The 13,703-nt window shown below is 43.0% G+C and overlaps 6 protein-coding genes across 6 annotated transcripts; 2 read left to right on the forward strand and 4 right to left on the reverse strand.

Annotated features, from left to right (window-relative positions):
• Positions 1-117: 117 nt before the first annotated feature.
• Positions 118-1,824, forward strand: EAF02_010960 (uncharacterized protein; the record flags this gene model as incomplete). The annotated part of the gene is made up of 1 exon (XM_038907008.1): positions 118-1,824. The coding sequence occupies one exon, from the start codon at positions 118-120 to the stop codon at positions 1,822-1,824; it is 1,707 nt and encodes a 568-aa protein (XP_038753298.1).
• Positions 1,825-3,286: 1,462 nt separating this feature from the next.
• EAF02_010961 (uncharacterized protein) lies at positions 3,287-3,580 on the reverse strand (the record flags this gene model as incomplete). Its single annotated transcript, XM_038907009.1, has 1 exon — positions 3,287-3,580. The coding sequence occupies one exon, from the start codon at positions 3,578-3,580 to the stop codon at positions 3,287-3,289; it is 294 nt and encodes a 97-aa protein (XP_038753299.1).
• A 1,130-nt stretch (positions 3,581-4,710) lies between these two features.
• EAF02_010962 (uncharacterized protein) lies at positions 4,711-5,127 on the forward strand (the record flags this gene model as incomplete). Its single annotated transcript, XM_038907010.1, has 1 exon — positions 4,711-5,127. One exon carries the CDS (start codon positions 4,711-4,713, stop codon positions 5,125-5,127), a length of 417 nt encoding a protein of 138 aa, XP_038753300.1.
• A 501-nt stretch (positions 5,128-5,628) lies between these two features.
• On the reverse strand, positions 5,629-6,656 carry EAF02_010963 (uncharacterized protein; the record flags this gene model as incomplete). Its single annotated transcript, XM_038907011.1, has 2 exons — positions 5,629-6,147; positions 6,207-6,656. The coding sequence occupies 2 exons, from the start codon at positions 6,654-6,656 to the stop codon at positions 5,629-5,631; spliced, it is 969 nt and encodes a 322-aa protein (XP_038753301.1).
• Positions 6,657-8,444: 1,788 nt separating this feature from the next.
• EAF02_010964 (uncharacterized protein) lies at positions 8,445-9,812 on the reverse strand (the record flags this gene model as incomplete). The annotated part of the gene is made up of 1 exon (XM_038907012.1): positions 8,445-9,812. The coding sequence occupies one exon, from the start codon at positions 9,810-9,812 to the stop codon at positions 8,445-8,447; it is 1,368 nt and encodes a 455-aa protein (XP_038753302.1).
• Positions 9,813-9,943: 131 nt separating this feature from the next.
• On the reverse strand, positions 9,944-12,605 carry EAF02_010965 (uncharacterized protein). The gene is made up of 5 exons (XM_038907013.1): positions 12,369-12,605; positions 12,290-12,315; positions 12,195-12,231; positions 11,467-12,019; positions 9,944-11,411 (listed from the first exon to the last, which is right to left on the reverse strand). The coding sequence occupies exons 1-5, from the start codon at positions 12,499-12,501 to the stop codon at positions 10,889-10,891; spliced, it is 1,272 nt and encodes a 423-aa protein (XP_038753303.1). The 5' UTR covers positions 12,502-12,605; the 3' UTR covers positions 9,944-10,888.
• Positions 12,606-13,703: the final 1,098 nt, after the last annotated feature.

Genomic DNA, 13,703 nt, shown 5'->3' on the forward strand with positions numbered 1-13,703 from the left:
CGCCAACGCGTCTTCCTAAACCCTCCTCGAACCATTCTTTTGACATACCTTCTCCAGTAAAACAATCATTGAACCACCCTAGACACTGATGAACTTGTGAGCTTTTGCTTTAAACAAATGTCAAGAAAGGCCGTGCGATTGAATTGTGCAGAACAACCTGCATCTTATCAAGATCAGCTCAATCCTTCGTTATTCCACACACGTTATCCAAACCTCTCCAATTCCTCTCCACAGCAGTCAAGCTTTCCTTCGCCAAGTCCGATATTCTCGAATGATCTTGGTTCGCAGCAACATTATCCTCCTCAACCGGTACCAAGGTGGACATCCACAATGCAAGCTTCAACTGACCCCAGTCCATACTCAAATCCCAATGGATTCCCAACGCAACATCAGTTGCCACCATTTGCGCCTGAGATTAGTAGACACAATACCCAACACCCTCCTCAATTTTCCACTCAATCTCAGCCACAACTGGCTCCTCTAAACCATTACCCACTGACTCCCGTTACGCCATCAAATGCCTCTCCATTTCTTCGAACACCCTCTAGACTAGGCTCCTCAATCTTGACCCCAGCTCCTCAGTCAAAGCTACAAGCACTTCCTCAATCCCAGTCTCTAGAGTCCGCTCTCAACAATGCAGATGTCGAATCCCTCAAAGCATTGCTTAGAGCTACCGGAAATTTGTATCCGCATGTGCGAACGACCACTCTAAGATTTTTGCTTGGTGACAAATATGTAGAGGAGGAGAAAGAGGAGGGATGGAGTACTAAAGGACTCTTGAATAATGATAAAGTAGATGGGAAGTCGACGGACCGGAGAGGAATGTCTATGAATTCGAGAAAGGAACGAATTATACCAGGCAAGGGGTTGGTCATTGACTTGGTGAGTGACGATGAGGATACCTTGCAGCAGGAAAGTCCTCTGGAAGAAGCATTGATGATAGAAAAGAAACGAACTGCGGTGTTGCTGCAAGAACTAGAGGCAGCGAAAGAGAAGCTAAAGACTGTCACAAATAATTATCAAAATGAATGGAATCAGGTCGAGACCTTACAACAGCAGATGATGGAAATTCAGGCTAAGGCTATCAACGCCCAGAATACTCTGCCAGAATTGATGCCCCGGAACGATAGTGCAGACCAAGCTTCAAAAACGGACAGAAGATATATTGAGATAATTCAAAAGCAGTTGAGTGATGAGAGGAAGGAAACGAAAAGACTAAAGGATCTGTTAGACCATCAGAGACGGTTTCAATCAAGAAGCAGAACACCTATATCTCAGCCGAATAAAATTCCTCAGCCTGCCGTGATGGCAATCTCCGAGGAGCTCAAAAAGGCTTTGAAAGATGAAAAGGTTAGATCTCGGTTGTTCAAGGAGCAACTTGCCAATGAACAACTGGAATTTACAAAAGTGGGCACGCGCGCTTCCTCAACGAATGCCGTCAGGGATGCTGCCGTAGAAGCACTAGAAAGAGAAAAAAAGAAGTCGAAAGATTTGGAAAAAGCACTCGAGATTGAGAACAGGTTGAGGGAAGTTACGGAGAGGGCTTTAACTCATGAGAGGGACTTGGCAGAAAAAGGTGAAGGGGTTCCGTTAGCTCGGATTATTTTGACAGATGTGAATGACGAAGTTTTGAACGGAAGAACTCGAAGCCAATCAGTCGCCGGTGTATCATCATCGCCAAAGAAGCGGAGGCTTGATCCAACCTTGGAGGAAATGGGGTTGGAGAGAAAATCTCTCAAATTTAAAGGCGGTAAATGTGGGCAGTGTTTCAAACAAATTGGATCTCAAGATGCCGATGGGCCTTACCGTTATCATCCTGGTTAGTGTTCGGCTTCACGCTCTTAACTTGTTGCGCAATACTGATATGTCTTTGTTTTAGGATCAAAAACATTGCACCCACGAGCCCTTCCAAAGCTCGTCGAACAGCATGGTGAGAGATGTTATCAAGGAAAATCCGTCGACGAAATGCTGGCTATTTACGGAGCATCCCATTGGCTTAGCGATTGGTCCTGGAGTTGCTGTAAACGGAGCGCGGGTGGAGTGGGCTGCTGTAAGGTGCCCACTCACACAGATCATTATACACGTCGGATTCCACAGTATCCCCCTTCTATTTTGACCTGATCATGCAAGACATACATATAGTTAATATATGTCAGATGGCAGGAAATGTTTGAGATAAAAGCGTCTGTTTGAGCGCGGGACAGGAGCGGAGTGATACCCCTATGCATACGTTTTGTAGCAATATTGTGAATTCCATCCAACTCGCTATATTTCTTGTGCGGTGTTTCATTTTCATTGCACTGTTTTACTCTCTGACTTTAGTGTATAAACTGGTGTGAACTTTGAGAATTCAAGGAAGTCCAATGAGTACACCGGCTGGTTATTCAATTGGATATACTGATAAAGCTTTTAGGATGCACGTTAGTGGGTGCAAGACAGAGTGGTCAAACAGATGCAAATATACCAATCACGTAGATGCATTGCCCAATAGGAACTCAGATTTTTGATTGAATTTTTATTAAGATATATAGCTAAGTGGCTTGGTTTGTGATCCGACCATAAGATCACCGCAGGGCAGGGGGATCGTTCATTCCACCAAGCTAGCTCATCTTCTCAAAAGATTCAATTATTCCCAACAGAATCAATAATTGACAAGCATCTTACTGCCAGCTTCCAGTCAGAAGTATTGAACACCATATCTTTGGTGTGACTCTACAGCCTTACTCCCTGCGGCAAGTGCAACATGATTTTTATCATAGAATATCCTCGATCTGTGACTCTTTGATGTACTTAATCTTTGGTGGTTCCCAGGCCTGTAGTCTTTTTAATTCGCATTGATCTTCGTCATCAAGACGTCCTGAAAGTTCACATTAGTTACATTGGGCTTCAAGAAGTGATTGGAAAGGTGAGAATTGATCATACCTGATTCAACTAGATCCATTGGAAACATTTTAATTTTATCGTGAAGTTGCGGGATTCGTTGAAGCCTTTTTTGTGTGCCTTATGAATGTCCTCTAATGATCCTGGCATCTCATCCCCTCCCATACTAGTTGGTTAAGAGATGCTTCTGACACAAATACTTCACATAGATGTGATACCTGAGTGCTTTCTTCGATGATACTGAAATCTTCGTCGTCCTCCTGGAGAAAATAAAGCTCTTGGGCATCCAGAGATTTAGCCCATTGATAGACACCGAGAGACCGATTGTCAACTAGGCGAGGCATTACACCTAGAACTTTCGCAGGGTAGTTGTGTTCATTCTTTGGTACTATGATCCGCTTCATCCCTATAAATCCCCCCTCCCCCCTCCCCCCTCCCCCATAGGGTGGATCATGTCTGTCCAACATTCTCCTGTATGAGGCCAGATTACGTCGATATTAAGGTTGGCATGAATGATTGGCTGTTCTCTCCGTACCATTTCGGCTTCGACTTGGCCAAAAATTTGAGTGTCTAATTCCGTACCAGTGGTGTGAGGACCTCGTCGCTCAGCATCCTCCATGTAAGTTTTCGATCTTAAATTGGGACCTTGCAGGGGCTTATTAAACTTCAGCACCACATCACGCGGCTCTATACACGTCATTGTCAAAGGACACTGCTGCGGCATACTTGGACAAAGATAGACGTTTTCTGGCCACGTATTGTTGTAGTTGGAAACATGAATGATGCGTGGCTGCAAACCTGCAAACTTCCATATCCTTAACCTTTACTCTGGTGGCAGATCTCGAAAAAGTTGAAATGTTTCCGGAGTGGATTTGATTGCAGGTATATTTCCATTGCTCATATCGACTTTGGTATCCCTACCTATGATCTCTTCACTATGTGCGATCTGATCAATGGCACCCAGGCCACGATCTTATTCATTGTCATTCCTATCTTGGTGCCGAGTGCTTGAGGGTGAACTATTTATTTGCTGAGGTGTATTCACTGTGGCGACCTACAATTTCTGTCAGCTTGTTGTACATTACGATGCGCATTATGTTCAAGAGGGATTTGAATGACCTGGCCAGCCGCGCTTTCCTTGGCATTCATGATGCAGAGCTCCTGCTTTCAAAATGTTTGTTTATGGTGTAGTGCAACTGAGTTGTTGAGACAATCGAAGGTTAGATTGACTTCGAATTATTTTGAAGTAATCAATGTAAACGATGATTTTGGATTGGGTGTCTGGAAGAAAAACGTAATTCATAACTTGAATAGGCTCGAACATATACCGTACGAATCCGTGATTAGAAATGATGGTCTTGAGCTGAAATTGAAGTCGTATCGTCACATATGAAACGGTTAAGACACACATTCACTTTGTGTTATGGTAGGGGCAAGCAATTCGAGTGAATGCCTCGAAACATCCCTGGACCATCCCTAAATCATTCACTGCCCTAACATCTGGCATGGTAAGAAAATATTCATGATTGGATAACCAAGGGCTCGATCATAACATCTAGCTCTGCAAATATCCCGGATTGCTATAGTCAGAAGTTTCGACATTCAGGAATAACAGAATATCCTTCGAGTTGTTGATTAGTAAAGCGCCAGTAAGATATCCGGCTATCATTGAATCAAGCATTGGAATTTAAACCATTGTATGTCGTTCCTTCCTATCATGGAGTCCTTATCCTTACCTCTCCAGACTATCAAAAGCAATAAACAACACTCAACGAAAAAGACACCCCAGTGATTCTTAACTTACAAAGCTACGATACACTATCAATCACAATGTCAGATAAAACCCACGAACAAATCGTGCTTATCCTCCAAGCAACTCCCTACTACTCAGAGCTCGAACAAATCGAAAAAGACCACCAAGCCATCGTCCAACCCGTTCTCCGTCAAACAAGCGAACTACTGCGTGCATTCCGCAAGGAAACTCGAGCTGGCAATACAAACGGTGCACAAGAGTGTCAAGATACTCTCGACCAGAATGTCAAGATTATAGTCGACACCCACGAGCGGTATAAGAGGGAATGGAACAAAGTTATGGCAAGATTGGGTGAGGATATCGGTGGACTTTTGGGAGAGACTTTAGTCGAAGTGGCAAAGGGAATGGGTAGGAGGGGATCATCGGCTGCGGGAAGTGATATGAATTTGCAAAGGGTGCTCATTCAGGTTGCGAGAAGGATGCATTCTGAGTAATGAGCTGATCCTTGCATTTTTAACATCGCAGGAATTTGATCGTCTTTACTGACGTCCGAAAATGAAGTCGTTAGATTTGCTCCATATTCTTAATAATCAAAGCATTTCTTGTATTGGTATTGATATAATGTACGGAAACCAGCGTGTAACATCCTACTTTGATTCCACTATTCAACGAAAACGAACTTTTATAATACATCCGTTTTAACGCTTGTTTTGATGGCTCTTTTGACTTCAAGCTTCTTTATCTCGTTCGCCAATCCTGTTATCCTCGAGCGAACCCGGCGCAAGTGGGGGGGTTTTTTTTTGCAATCCGTCTAAGTTTGACACCAAGGCAATGATGCACTTCATAATTGGTAACCACTTAACATTCAAAGCTCAACCAGTCTCTATTTGTACAGTGACAAGTGCCAAGGCTATTCATATACAGTGAATAGATCTAGATATATATACAAAAGAATCCAAACATATTTCCCTCACTTGATACATTACTCGTCAAGTTTATGCATCACACTCATCATCACCAACCTCAACCGCCGAGCTAGTGGCTGCTGGTGTAGAAGTGGCTGTTACGAGAGTGCTTGGTACAGAAGTAACAATGGCGGCTACGGAGCTTGATGGGAGTACCGCACTGGATGAGCCCTCTACGGATGAGGCGACAGAGCTTGGTGCGACTACGGCACTCGATGAAAGAGCTGCTGCGCTTGATGATGGAGCCGCACTAGAAACAGCAGATGTTGCAACAGCTGTGGCGCTGGCTGCACCCGTGGCTCCAGCTCCGGAAGCAGCACATGTGGCAATGGCTCCTCCGGGAGGTGTGTAGGTGGATATGTCAAAGCCATAGTAAATATCTGGGATATAGATACTTGGGTCGGTAGCGTTGTAATCACCTGGAAGCTCAATGGATGGTCCGCATGAATCTCCACCAGTACCGGTGATAGAAAGTTGAGCACACCCAATGTACCATTGAGCACCCCCGACAGTCTGGGCTGAGTGAAGAGCAAGCATCTCTGAGCGGAGCTGTGTGATGATTTGTTAGTTTATGGAGAAGTATAAAAGATGAAAATAGGAAAACTTACCAAGTATTCACCAGATGCCATTCCGGTAGGAAGCTTGAAAGTGTAGCTCATGTTTCCAGCATCCATGAGGTTGGAGGCCCAAGTACCGTTGACCTCAACATACTCATCAATCTTGAACCATGAACCGATACCAGTAGCCATGGACGCATCATCAACTGGACCGAAAAGATAATGTTGAATAGGTCCTGGATGGGTAGAGGGGTCCCATTGAACTGTGATAGCATCTCCCTCATTTGCGGCGGTTGTGTTGACACCTGATGGGACAACGTTTCCGTTGACGTTACAGGTGATGTTATCCGATGCTACATCGAGAACTGGGGAGTTGGAAGGTGGCATGCGGATAGAGACTTGATATCCTGGAGAAACTCCATTGACCCAAAATTGATGGAAGTTTTGATGAGCAGTGACTGCTGTGAGGAGGGAAGCGGCGATGATTGATTTGGAGAACATCTTGATAGAATTTTGTGTGTAGGTTCGTAGTAGAATGAATGTAAAATTGTAAAAATGAATGTCGTGGATCACAGATCACACTTTGAAATGAATGTGTTTAGAGAAAGTGAAGAGAGTAAAAATAAAGACGACGAGCTAAAAAGACTAACTTGGAGAGAAAGAATAGAGAAGAGGAAAGTTACCACCATGAGAGCCAACTCAATATATAGACCTGAAAAGCACGCGCCATGAATCGAATCGATGTATGATGCCAGTCCTGGGGGAATCGAAATAACACCCTTGTCCGTTTCAGAGAAACAAGATCTTTAGATGAACGTTTCGTTTGCCAACCTTGATTTGGTGATCTTCTGTTAGAAGATGTGTGAGATATACGATTCACAGATTCTACTCCACAATTTTCCAGCGAATAGATAAAAGGAAATAGACGCGCTGTTCAAATTCAGTTCATTCTCTCATTCGATAATGTGGTTTGATTTTGATACCTACTGGGACAACGATCATTCAGCCGGTTGAGATATTCATATATTGCTATGCTGGAAATTCTTCGAACCAGTGGTTTACAAACCTATCTGATATCTATGAACAGTACCTTGTTGACATATTAGCTCAAGTCGCCATTTCATTTATCTTAATGTTGAAGGCTATGCTGTTAGTCGCTTGATGCGAAGAGCAGAACGTTTCATTCGGATAAGCATGAAGCTCCATTGGCCCAATCCTTGTAAAACCATGGCTGGCATTAACCCAATACATCATATATTAAACCTTCATTTCCTTTCTACCAAATTCATCTGAAGTCAAGCCTCATCTGGGAAAAATGCAATTTATTTGGTGCACTGGTAACTGTGGCTTCCCGATTGGCTTGATGGTAGCTCTTGGAGAAGTGGGAAAGAAAGTCTCGAGAGTATGAAATAAAAAGATGAAAAATTGACTTGAAATTGTAAATTTTGGATAGTAACCTTTGGCACACATATCAAATATACTTCTCATATCCTCTTATATCAATGTCATCCAAAAAAAAAAAAGATGTTCTTGTTGTTCTTGATGTTCTCATTGTAGTTTCTTACCGCTGAGATCCCAAAATATTTTTCTCGAAAATGAAGGGGTAAAAAATGCAGTGAGCAGAGGCCCCACAACCCCTTGAAAAACAACTTTAATTTCGTTCCTTTTTCGTCAACTGCTTTCTATGAAACGTCTTGGCGCCCCGCCACTTTTTGTCCTTGATGACGCCAAATGTGGGTTTTGGATTTTGGATATACTTTTCTGTGCAGTCATCGAAAAGCTAAGAGTAGGGAATATATCTCAAAGCTTCTTCGATCAAACCGGCATGCTATCGATGCATGACTTCAGCTCCATCCAGAATACTTACAGGAGATATTTGAGCACAGAAAGGTACTTTACTTCCACCAGGTTCTCCTCCATTTACCTCCATAATTCATTATCCAAGCATTATAATTGATTAGTTGATCCAACGTGGGAACTTCGGTTGCTCCAATGACGGAGTTGGAACTTGTACATCACATAAATGTCTTGATGTACCGCGTATAAATGTGATGACGCTTCATATCTACACCTCGGCGTCAGGTCCGTAGGTATCATCCAAAATGAATGTGGGCTTAAAGAATTCAACGCGTTTTTGAGGCTCATTTTTTAAACACTTGGAAAGATGACTGTGGGGGCTGAGATCACATTGATAGAATGAAGTCACTTTTCTGAATCACCAGTGGTACGTGGAAAATGTTCATCCCTTAATAATCTTAGCTTATCATATTCTCATCTCTAAATCCCACCTCAACTCAAAGGAACAAACGTTCCATTGGCACAATTGAATCCCAGATCTGGATTCAACGTACTCGTAGCATTGATGCAGATCACTGTTGGGTTTCTATAATCCTGTGGATAGATCTCAATATTCTCCAAACTGAAGTTCTTGCAAGAACTCTCGGTATTGCATTCGATGATAATGGTTTCTGTCTGCTGCAAATTTGGCAATCCGGCATCGTACCAGCATGGGTCTGAAACACAAGTACCATCCCCAGGCTCAAAGGTATTAATTGTTCCTCGAAAGTTTTTCCACGTGAAATCCTCCATATTGACACTCGCGTTGTTCGGGCGTCCACTGATCTGTCCAGGTTCGAGCTGAGTCGCGTTAGACCCTTGATTGTAGTAGGTTTGGGTGACAAAAATCGGGAATGAAACATTGTACACGCGGATATCTTCCCATGTGATATTTTTTGCGATTCCTTGGCCTCCAATCCAACTCTTGAATCGGGCAGCGTAGACTGCATCCACAACTGTTATATCACGGAAATGGATATTTGATACGTTGGCGAATGAAGCTTGATTTTGTCCAAGAGAGCCAATGGACAAGCCATGAGATTGATACCCGATCGTTGCTTTCTCAAAAAGAACGTTGTGAGAACCAGATTGAACAGCACATGCATCATCTCCATTGTATATGATAGAATCAGAAATGTGAACGTTTGTAGCCGTGACACCAAATCCATCGGTATTGAATGGAAAACCGGTACCCGTAGAGAAAGAATCAATGATGCTATTTTTGACTCGGATGTTACTTCCCAGAAGTTGAACATTCCATGCTATTGGCTTGCGTGATTTGAAATAGTTCATACCGCCGTTTGTAGTGTTCAGTTGAAAGAGATGTGGTCGATTGGCAAGACCAGTTCCATTGACGGGATTCGCGTCCCACCATGCTTGGCCATACGAGTTTATCCACCCTGTCGTAATGTCTTTTGATCCTTCATACTGAATCTTGGGACCGGCAAATGCAAACCAGTATAAAGCGGTGGTATATGTAAGTGCATTGGAGGTTGTGACAAGATTTTGGATATAGGGGATGTTTTGGGGAAGATGAAGATTGCCTTCTTGACGAATGATCACATTTGACAAGTTCTTTGCGGAGATTGGGCTGAAGATGTTGTAATCGACACCTTTCTTGAACTCAATAATTGAGTTTGATGAGCAATTGACAAATGCGGCAGCTACTGCTGGCGAGTCATCGGCTGTTCCATTTGAGGATTTGTATTTTGAGGGTATTGTGCAGGTTTTCGCTTTCTCATGACCGTTGCCATTGCCATTGCCAGCTTGAGTAAGGACAACCAGTGAAGATATCACGGCAGTAAATTCTAACAACTTCATGGTGGAAGTCACTTGGATTCTGAACTCTCGAGGAATATCACTATGCACACGTCGACTGTGGCAATTGCTTGGAGGGTTCTGATTTTCAAAGTTAAATATTAAGAAGATATGCAAAGGCTGATCAATTTCCAGAGATGAACTTCCAGAATAACTTCTCCCACACGCTGGACCAAGTGTACTTTATAAATTTTACGTGGATATTCCGATCTAACTCTGTCTTGATTATCCGGGGTCTTCAGAGTCCATCCAAGACGGACTGCGGGGTAAAAGTGTTGGCAAACGGAATTTTTTGCTCCATCACGGAATGCATTTTAAAATGTTCTTCCTGCAGACGTGAACTTTATCACATCAGAAGAACTTTCCAAGTCGTCGGTCTCGTAAATATCTGGTCGTTGGTTCTTTTATATATGCCAAGCCAGCCTCAAATGCAGTTGTGTGCAGCTCCCCGCAGCTGACAACACAACTTTGGGGTAATGTCGTAGATCATTACCCCCATTGGTGGGATTTCTCTCGGATCGGAAGGAAAAATAGAAAGGAGAGAAGCGGCTGATTGTAGTCGCATAGTATTTCGAGGCACCAAAAGAAGGGAATAGATGTGGTTGTAGTGTTTCTCCATACATGTAACCAAATGGGAAGAAGCTACATACGCTTTGAGGCCAGTCAATGGTACATACTAAATTTCCAGCAACACTCCTCGTCACTCTTGTCAAAGTAATTGCTCCTGGCTATTAAAATTATGGTGTGCACTGCACACATTGCGGTACAGTTTGTGTGCCTGGGAGTATAGAGACAAAGGGGAAAACTCCTTATGACCCCCACGCCCCTTCCAGCATCAAAAGACCTCAGAGTTACATGATTGTATAACATTTACACAATATATGAATTGCAATACAACCATGCAATACGGCCAAAGATAGAAAAGACATGAGTCATGACCTTTACGGCATACAAAATCCGCAAAGATTTTGACACGATGATTTTCTCGCAGGCTCTAAAACATACAGGCTAAATGCCCTTTCGACTCTATAATCAACAAGCCAAAACAAAGGAGTTCAAAAGAAATCTTATTGACTAAGTCAGACATTACTCCAAGTGTTCCTTGGATCATTTAGGTCCGATTCTTTCATCGAGAAATGTGTTGTCTTTATAATTGTCTTTGAATCCGTCTTGTCGTCCATAGTTTTGTCGAACATTTCTATTTGACTACCAGTCAAGCTATCGGTACTCGCAGCACCTCTGACTTGCGTCTCACGTTGTATCAATCCATTGTTGGGACGTAACTTCAAAATGTCTAGTCCATGTTCTTCGTACATGGTGTTTTTGAGAATGTCGCTTCGGTCTTCCGGCTTCTTTTTGGAACCGAAAGCTGAGGGGTAAGGATACCGAGCTGGATGAGTTGATTGTCTGGTCGCAAAATTTAAGAAGCCAGGTATTAGTAGGCGAAAAAGAGGCAGAAGATCAGGGATGCAGCCTATAACCAATGCAAGACCAGTTTCTATTTGAGATATGGTGCTGTTGACATTCAATCCCGGGTCTGGAACATCGGGGTAGAATGCACGATAAGTAAAAACAAGACGACAAATTCCGATGGCAGTAACACTTGAAAAGAAGGGTTAGCTCGCGACAAATACAAAATGGGAATAATGATCAATACCCCAAGCCCATACACAAAATTGTGATTGCTGCAGCCTTTTTCCGTGGATTCATTTTGAGATCCTTTGCCATATAGATTGGAATGCATAGAACCAGTAAGTCTGTCAAAATAGTCAAACCAGCGGTTGACAATATAAAATTGACACCATTGATGCATTTCCCGCCCGATATATACTTCCCATCTTTGAACCCAGATGCTACAGGCCCATAAGGTCCGATTCCCGGATCTGTGGCATTTGCTTTAATCTGAGCCGCCAGGTCCATCTCTGTCGAGTAGAAGTTGTATGAAAACGGTACACATTGAAACATATCGACAAAGAAGATGGCGATCATAAGGGCGAAATTGATGCATAAGAGTGCATATGAAGCATATCGAACTGTTTGTCTTATTCCCCCAAGTCGAAGATATAGGAGAATCATGGAGGCCTTGACGAAACCGAGGATCGGATTATAGCAAAGGGAATCAAACATTGACCATTTCATCTCGGTAGGTATGTCGATATTGAATTGGGCAAGATCTGATGATTTATAGCCATATTTTGCGTACGATGTTACTAGTGTCCAGGTTAGCATGATTGGAACCAAACTTCATCATCTAGACGTAGTTGATAAGCCCTTCCATAGTTCTGCAGAAAGTATCTACGAAGCAAATTTTTCGTATATAAAGAGACATTGCGAAAACCAGAAACTTTAAAGTCCCCATCAGTCTGCTTGAAAAAAGTTACTCACATCCGTATATAGCGACAGTTTCCACAACCGATAGAACCTATATTTGTCTCAGCCTCAATTTTAGATGACAACCTTAATTCTCAATGATGTCTTACCCAAGCTATACCCATACAGATATCACCTAAAAAAACATTTAGCAACCAAGCAGTTTAGATCAAACTTCAGAAGACTCACTCCACATCATCAGTCCCTTCCATGGCGGTTTTGATACTAACCTTGAGGCTAAACGCCCAAAGCAGAAGATTGAGCCAACAACTTCAAAAACAACGATGATGACCAAACATGCGGTGTTCAGTTGCTTGACCATTGTAAAAGGCGAAGATGGTACCTCGCAAAAGGTACTCCACTAGACTGAAAGTTCATCAAGGGGGCTCCGATCAGTTTAGAAAATAAGGTTTGAAAGCGATGGATAATATCATATATTGATGTCTGGACTCTGGTCGCTAATAGAAGATCTCGGTGAAAATTCACAAATCTGTTCCTTCGCGCATTTGAATTAGGACCTCCTGGATTTCTTAGCAATACTACCCCAATACTACCCTACATTTTGTGTTACCGTGCAAATGCTATTTTGGTCTTCTATTTGCTAGAAAGTGAGGTCCAAGAAGGGGGTAATACAATCAGGGGTGAGTGATGGGGAAGTGGGATCTGCAGGATAAGCCCTTGGCCGTTTGAATACTTCAATCCTACTCAAGGAAAGGATTATCAAGTAAAGACAGCAATACAAAGTTGGAGAACAACTATCCATTTCCTTGGCTTACATAGGTAATTTTGGCCATTGGGGTGATATCCCACATGCTCGATAGAGATCTACCTAACACTAATCATGCCTTGCGTCTTTGGCTCAAAAAATCTCAGTCGGTTTGTTTGCATGATCCGTGAAGCAATATCAACTGAATGTGCAACAGTAGAAGCTAGCTATGACTATTGCACCATCGAGTGGATGAGGTGATATGACAGGCGTACGAAATTGAGGGAAGAACAACGACTGGATAGTGGTTGGATCTGCCCTTGTCGCTCTGACCAATTCCCGTGCTACCCGCCGATCCTTGCGCGGGGTCCATTGTTGAAGGGACGAAAGAGTGTGGTTTGAGGTAGACCTTAGCTTAAGAGCGGAAGCTAATTGCCCCTGTTCGTGATACATGGCTAATGGCCTGCCTGCATGTAGATGCCAGTCGCCGTTAGCTCGTTTTGAACCTGGGATAAATGTTATAAGTAGATTAGGCCTGCCAAAACAAGCCTAACATAAGCCTATCTCGGTCCCGATGACATTACTTCGTACAGGAATACGACGTTGCGGAGTACAGTCCTCGGTGTTTGGATATGTATCGAACATTTGAGTCTTGATCCTGTGGACTACAGTAACAACGTTGATATCGCACTCAGGACCTAGAGGCTCCGGAATTATAGATGGAGTACTACATAGAGTACTCTAGCTCTCTAGTATGCTAACGTCCACCCGTTCATCCCAATCTATCCTTTCTTTTTCTTCGCTGAATCATCCCGCTG

The sequence above is a fragment of the Botrytis sinoallii genome (genome assembly GCF_014898435.1).
Source record: "Botrytis sinoallii strain Bc 23 chromosome Unknown BSIN_028, whole genome shotgun sequence".
In the NCBI taxonomy this organism is placed as follows: domain Eukaryota; kingdom Fungi; phylum Ascomycota; class Leotiomycetes; order Helotiales; family Sclerotiniaceae; genus Botrytis; species Botrytis sinoallii.

Excerpts from the sequence above, each read along its gene's own strand:
- EAF02_010965 (XM_038907013.1), bottom strand. The coding sequence starts at position 12,501 with ATGGTCAAGCAACTGAACACCGCATGTTTGGTCATCATCGTTGTTTTT. Across the intron at positions 12,316-12,368 it reads GAAGGGACTGATGATGTGGA|GTGATATCTGTATGGGTATA; the intron begins GTGAGTCTTCTG and ends ATGTTTTTTTAG. Across the intron at positions 12,232-12,289 it reads TCTGTATGGGTATAGCTTGG|GTTCTATCGGTTGTGGAAAC; the intron begins GTAAGACATCAT and ends AGACAAATATAG.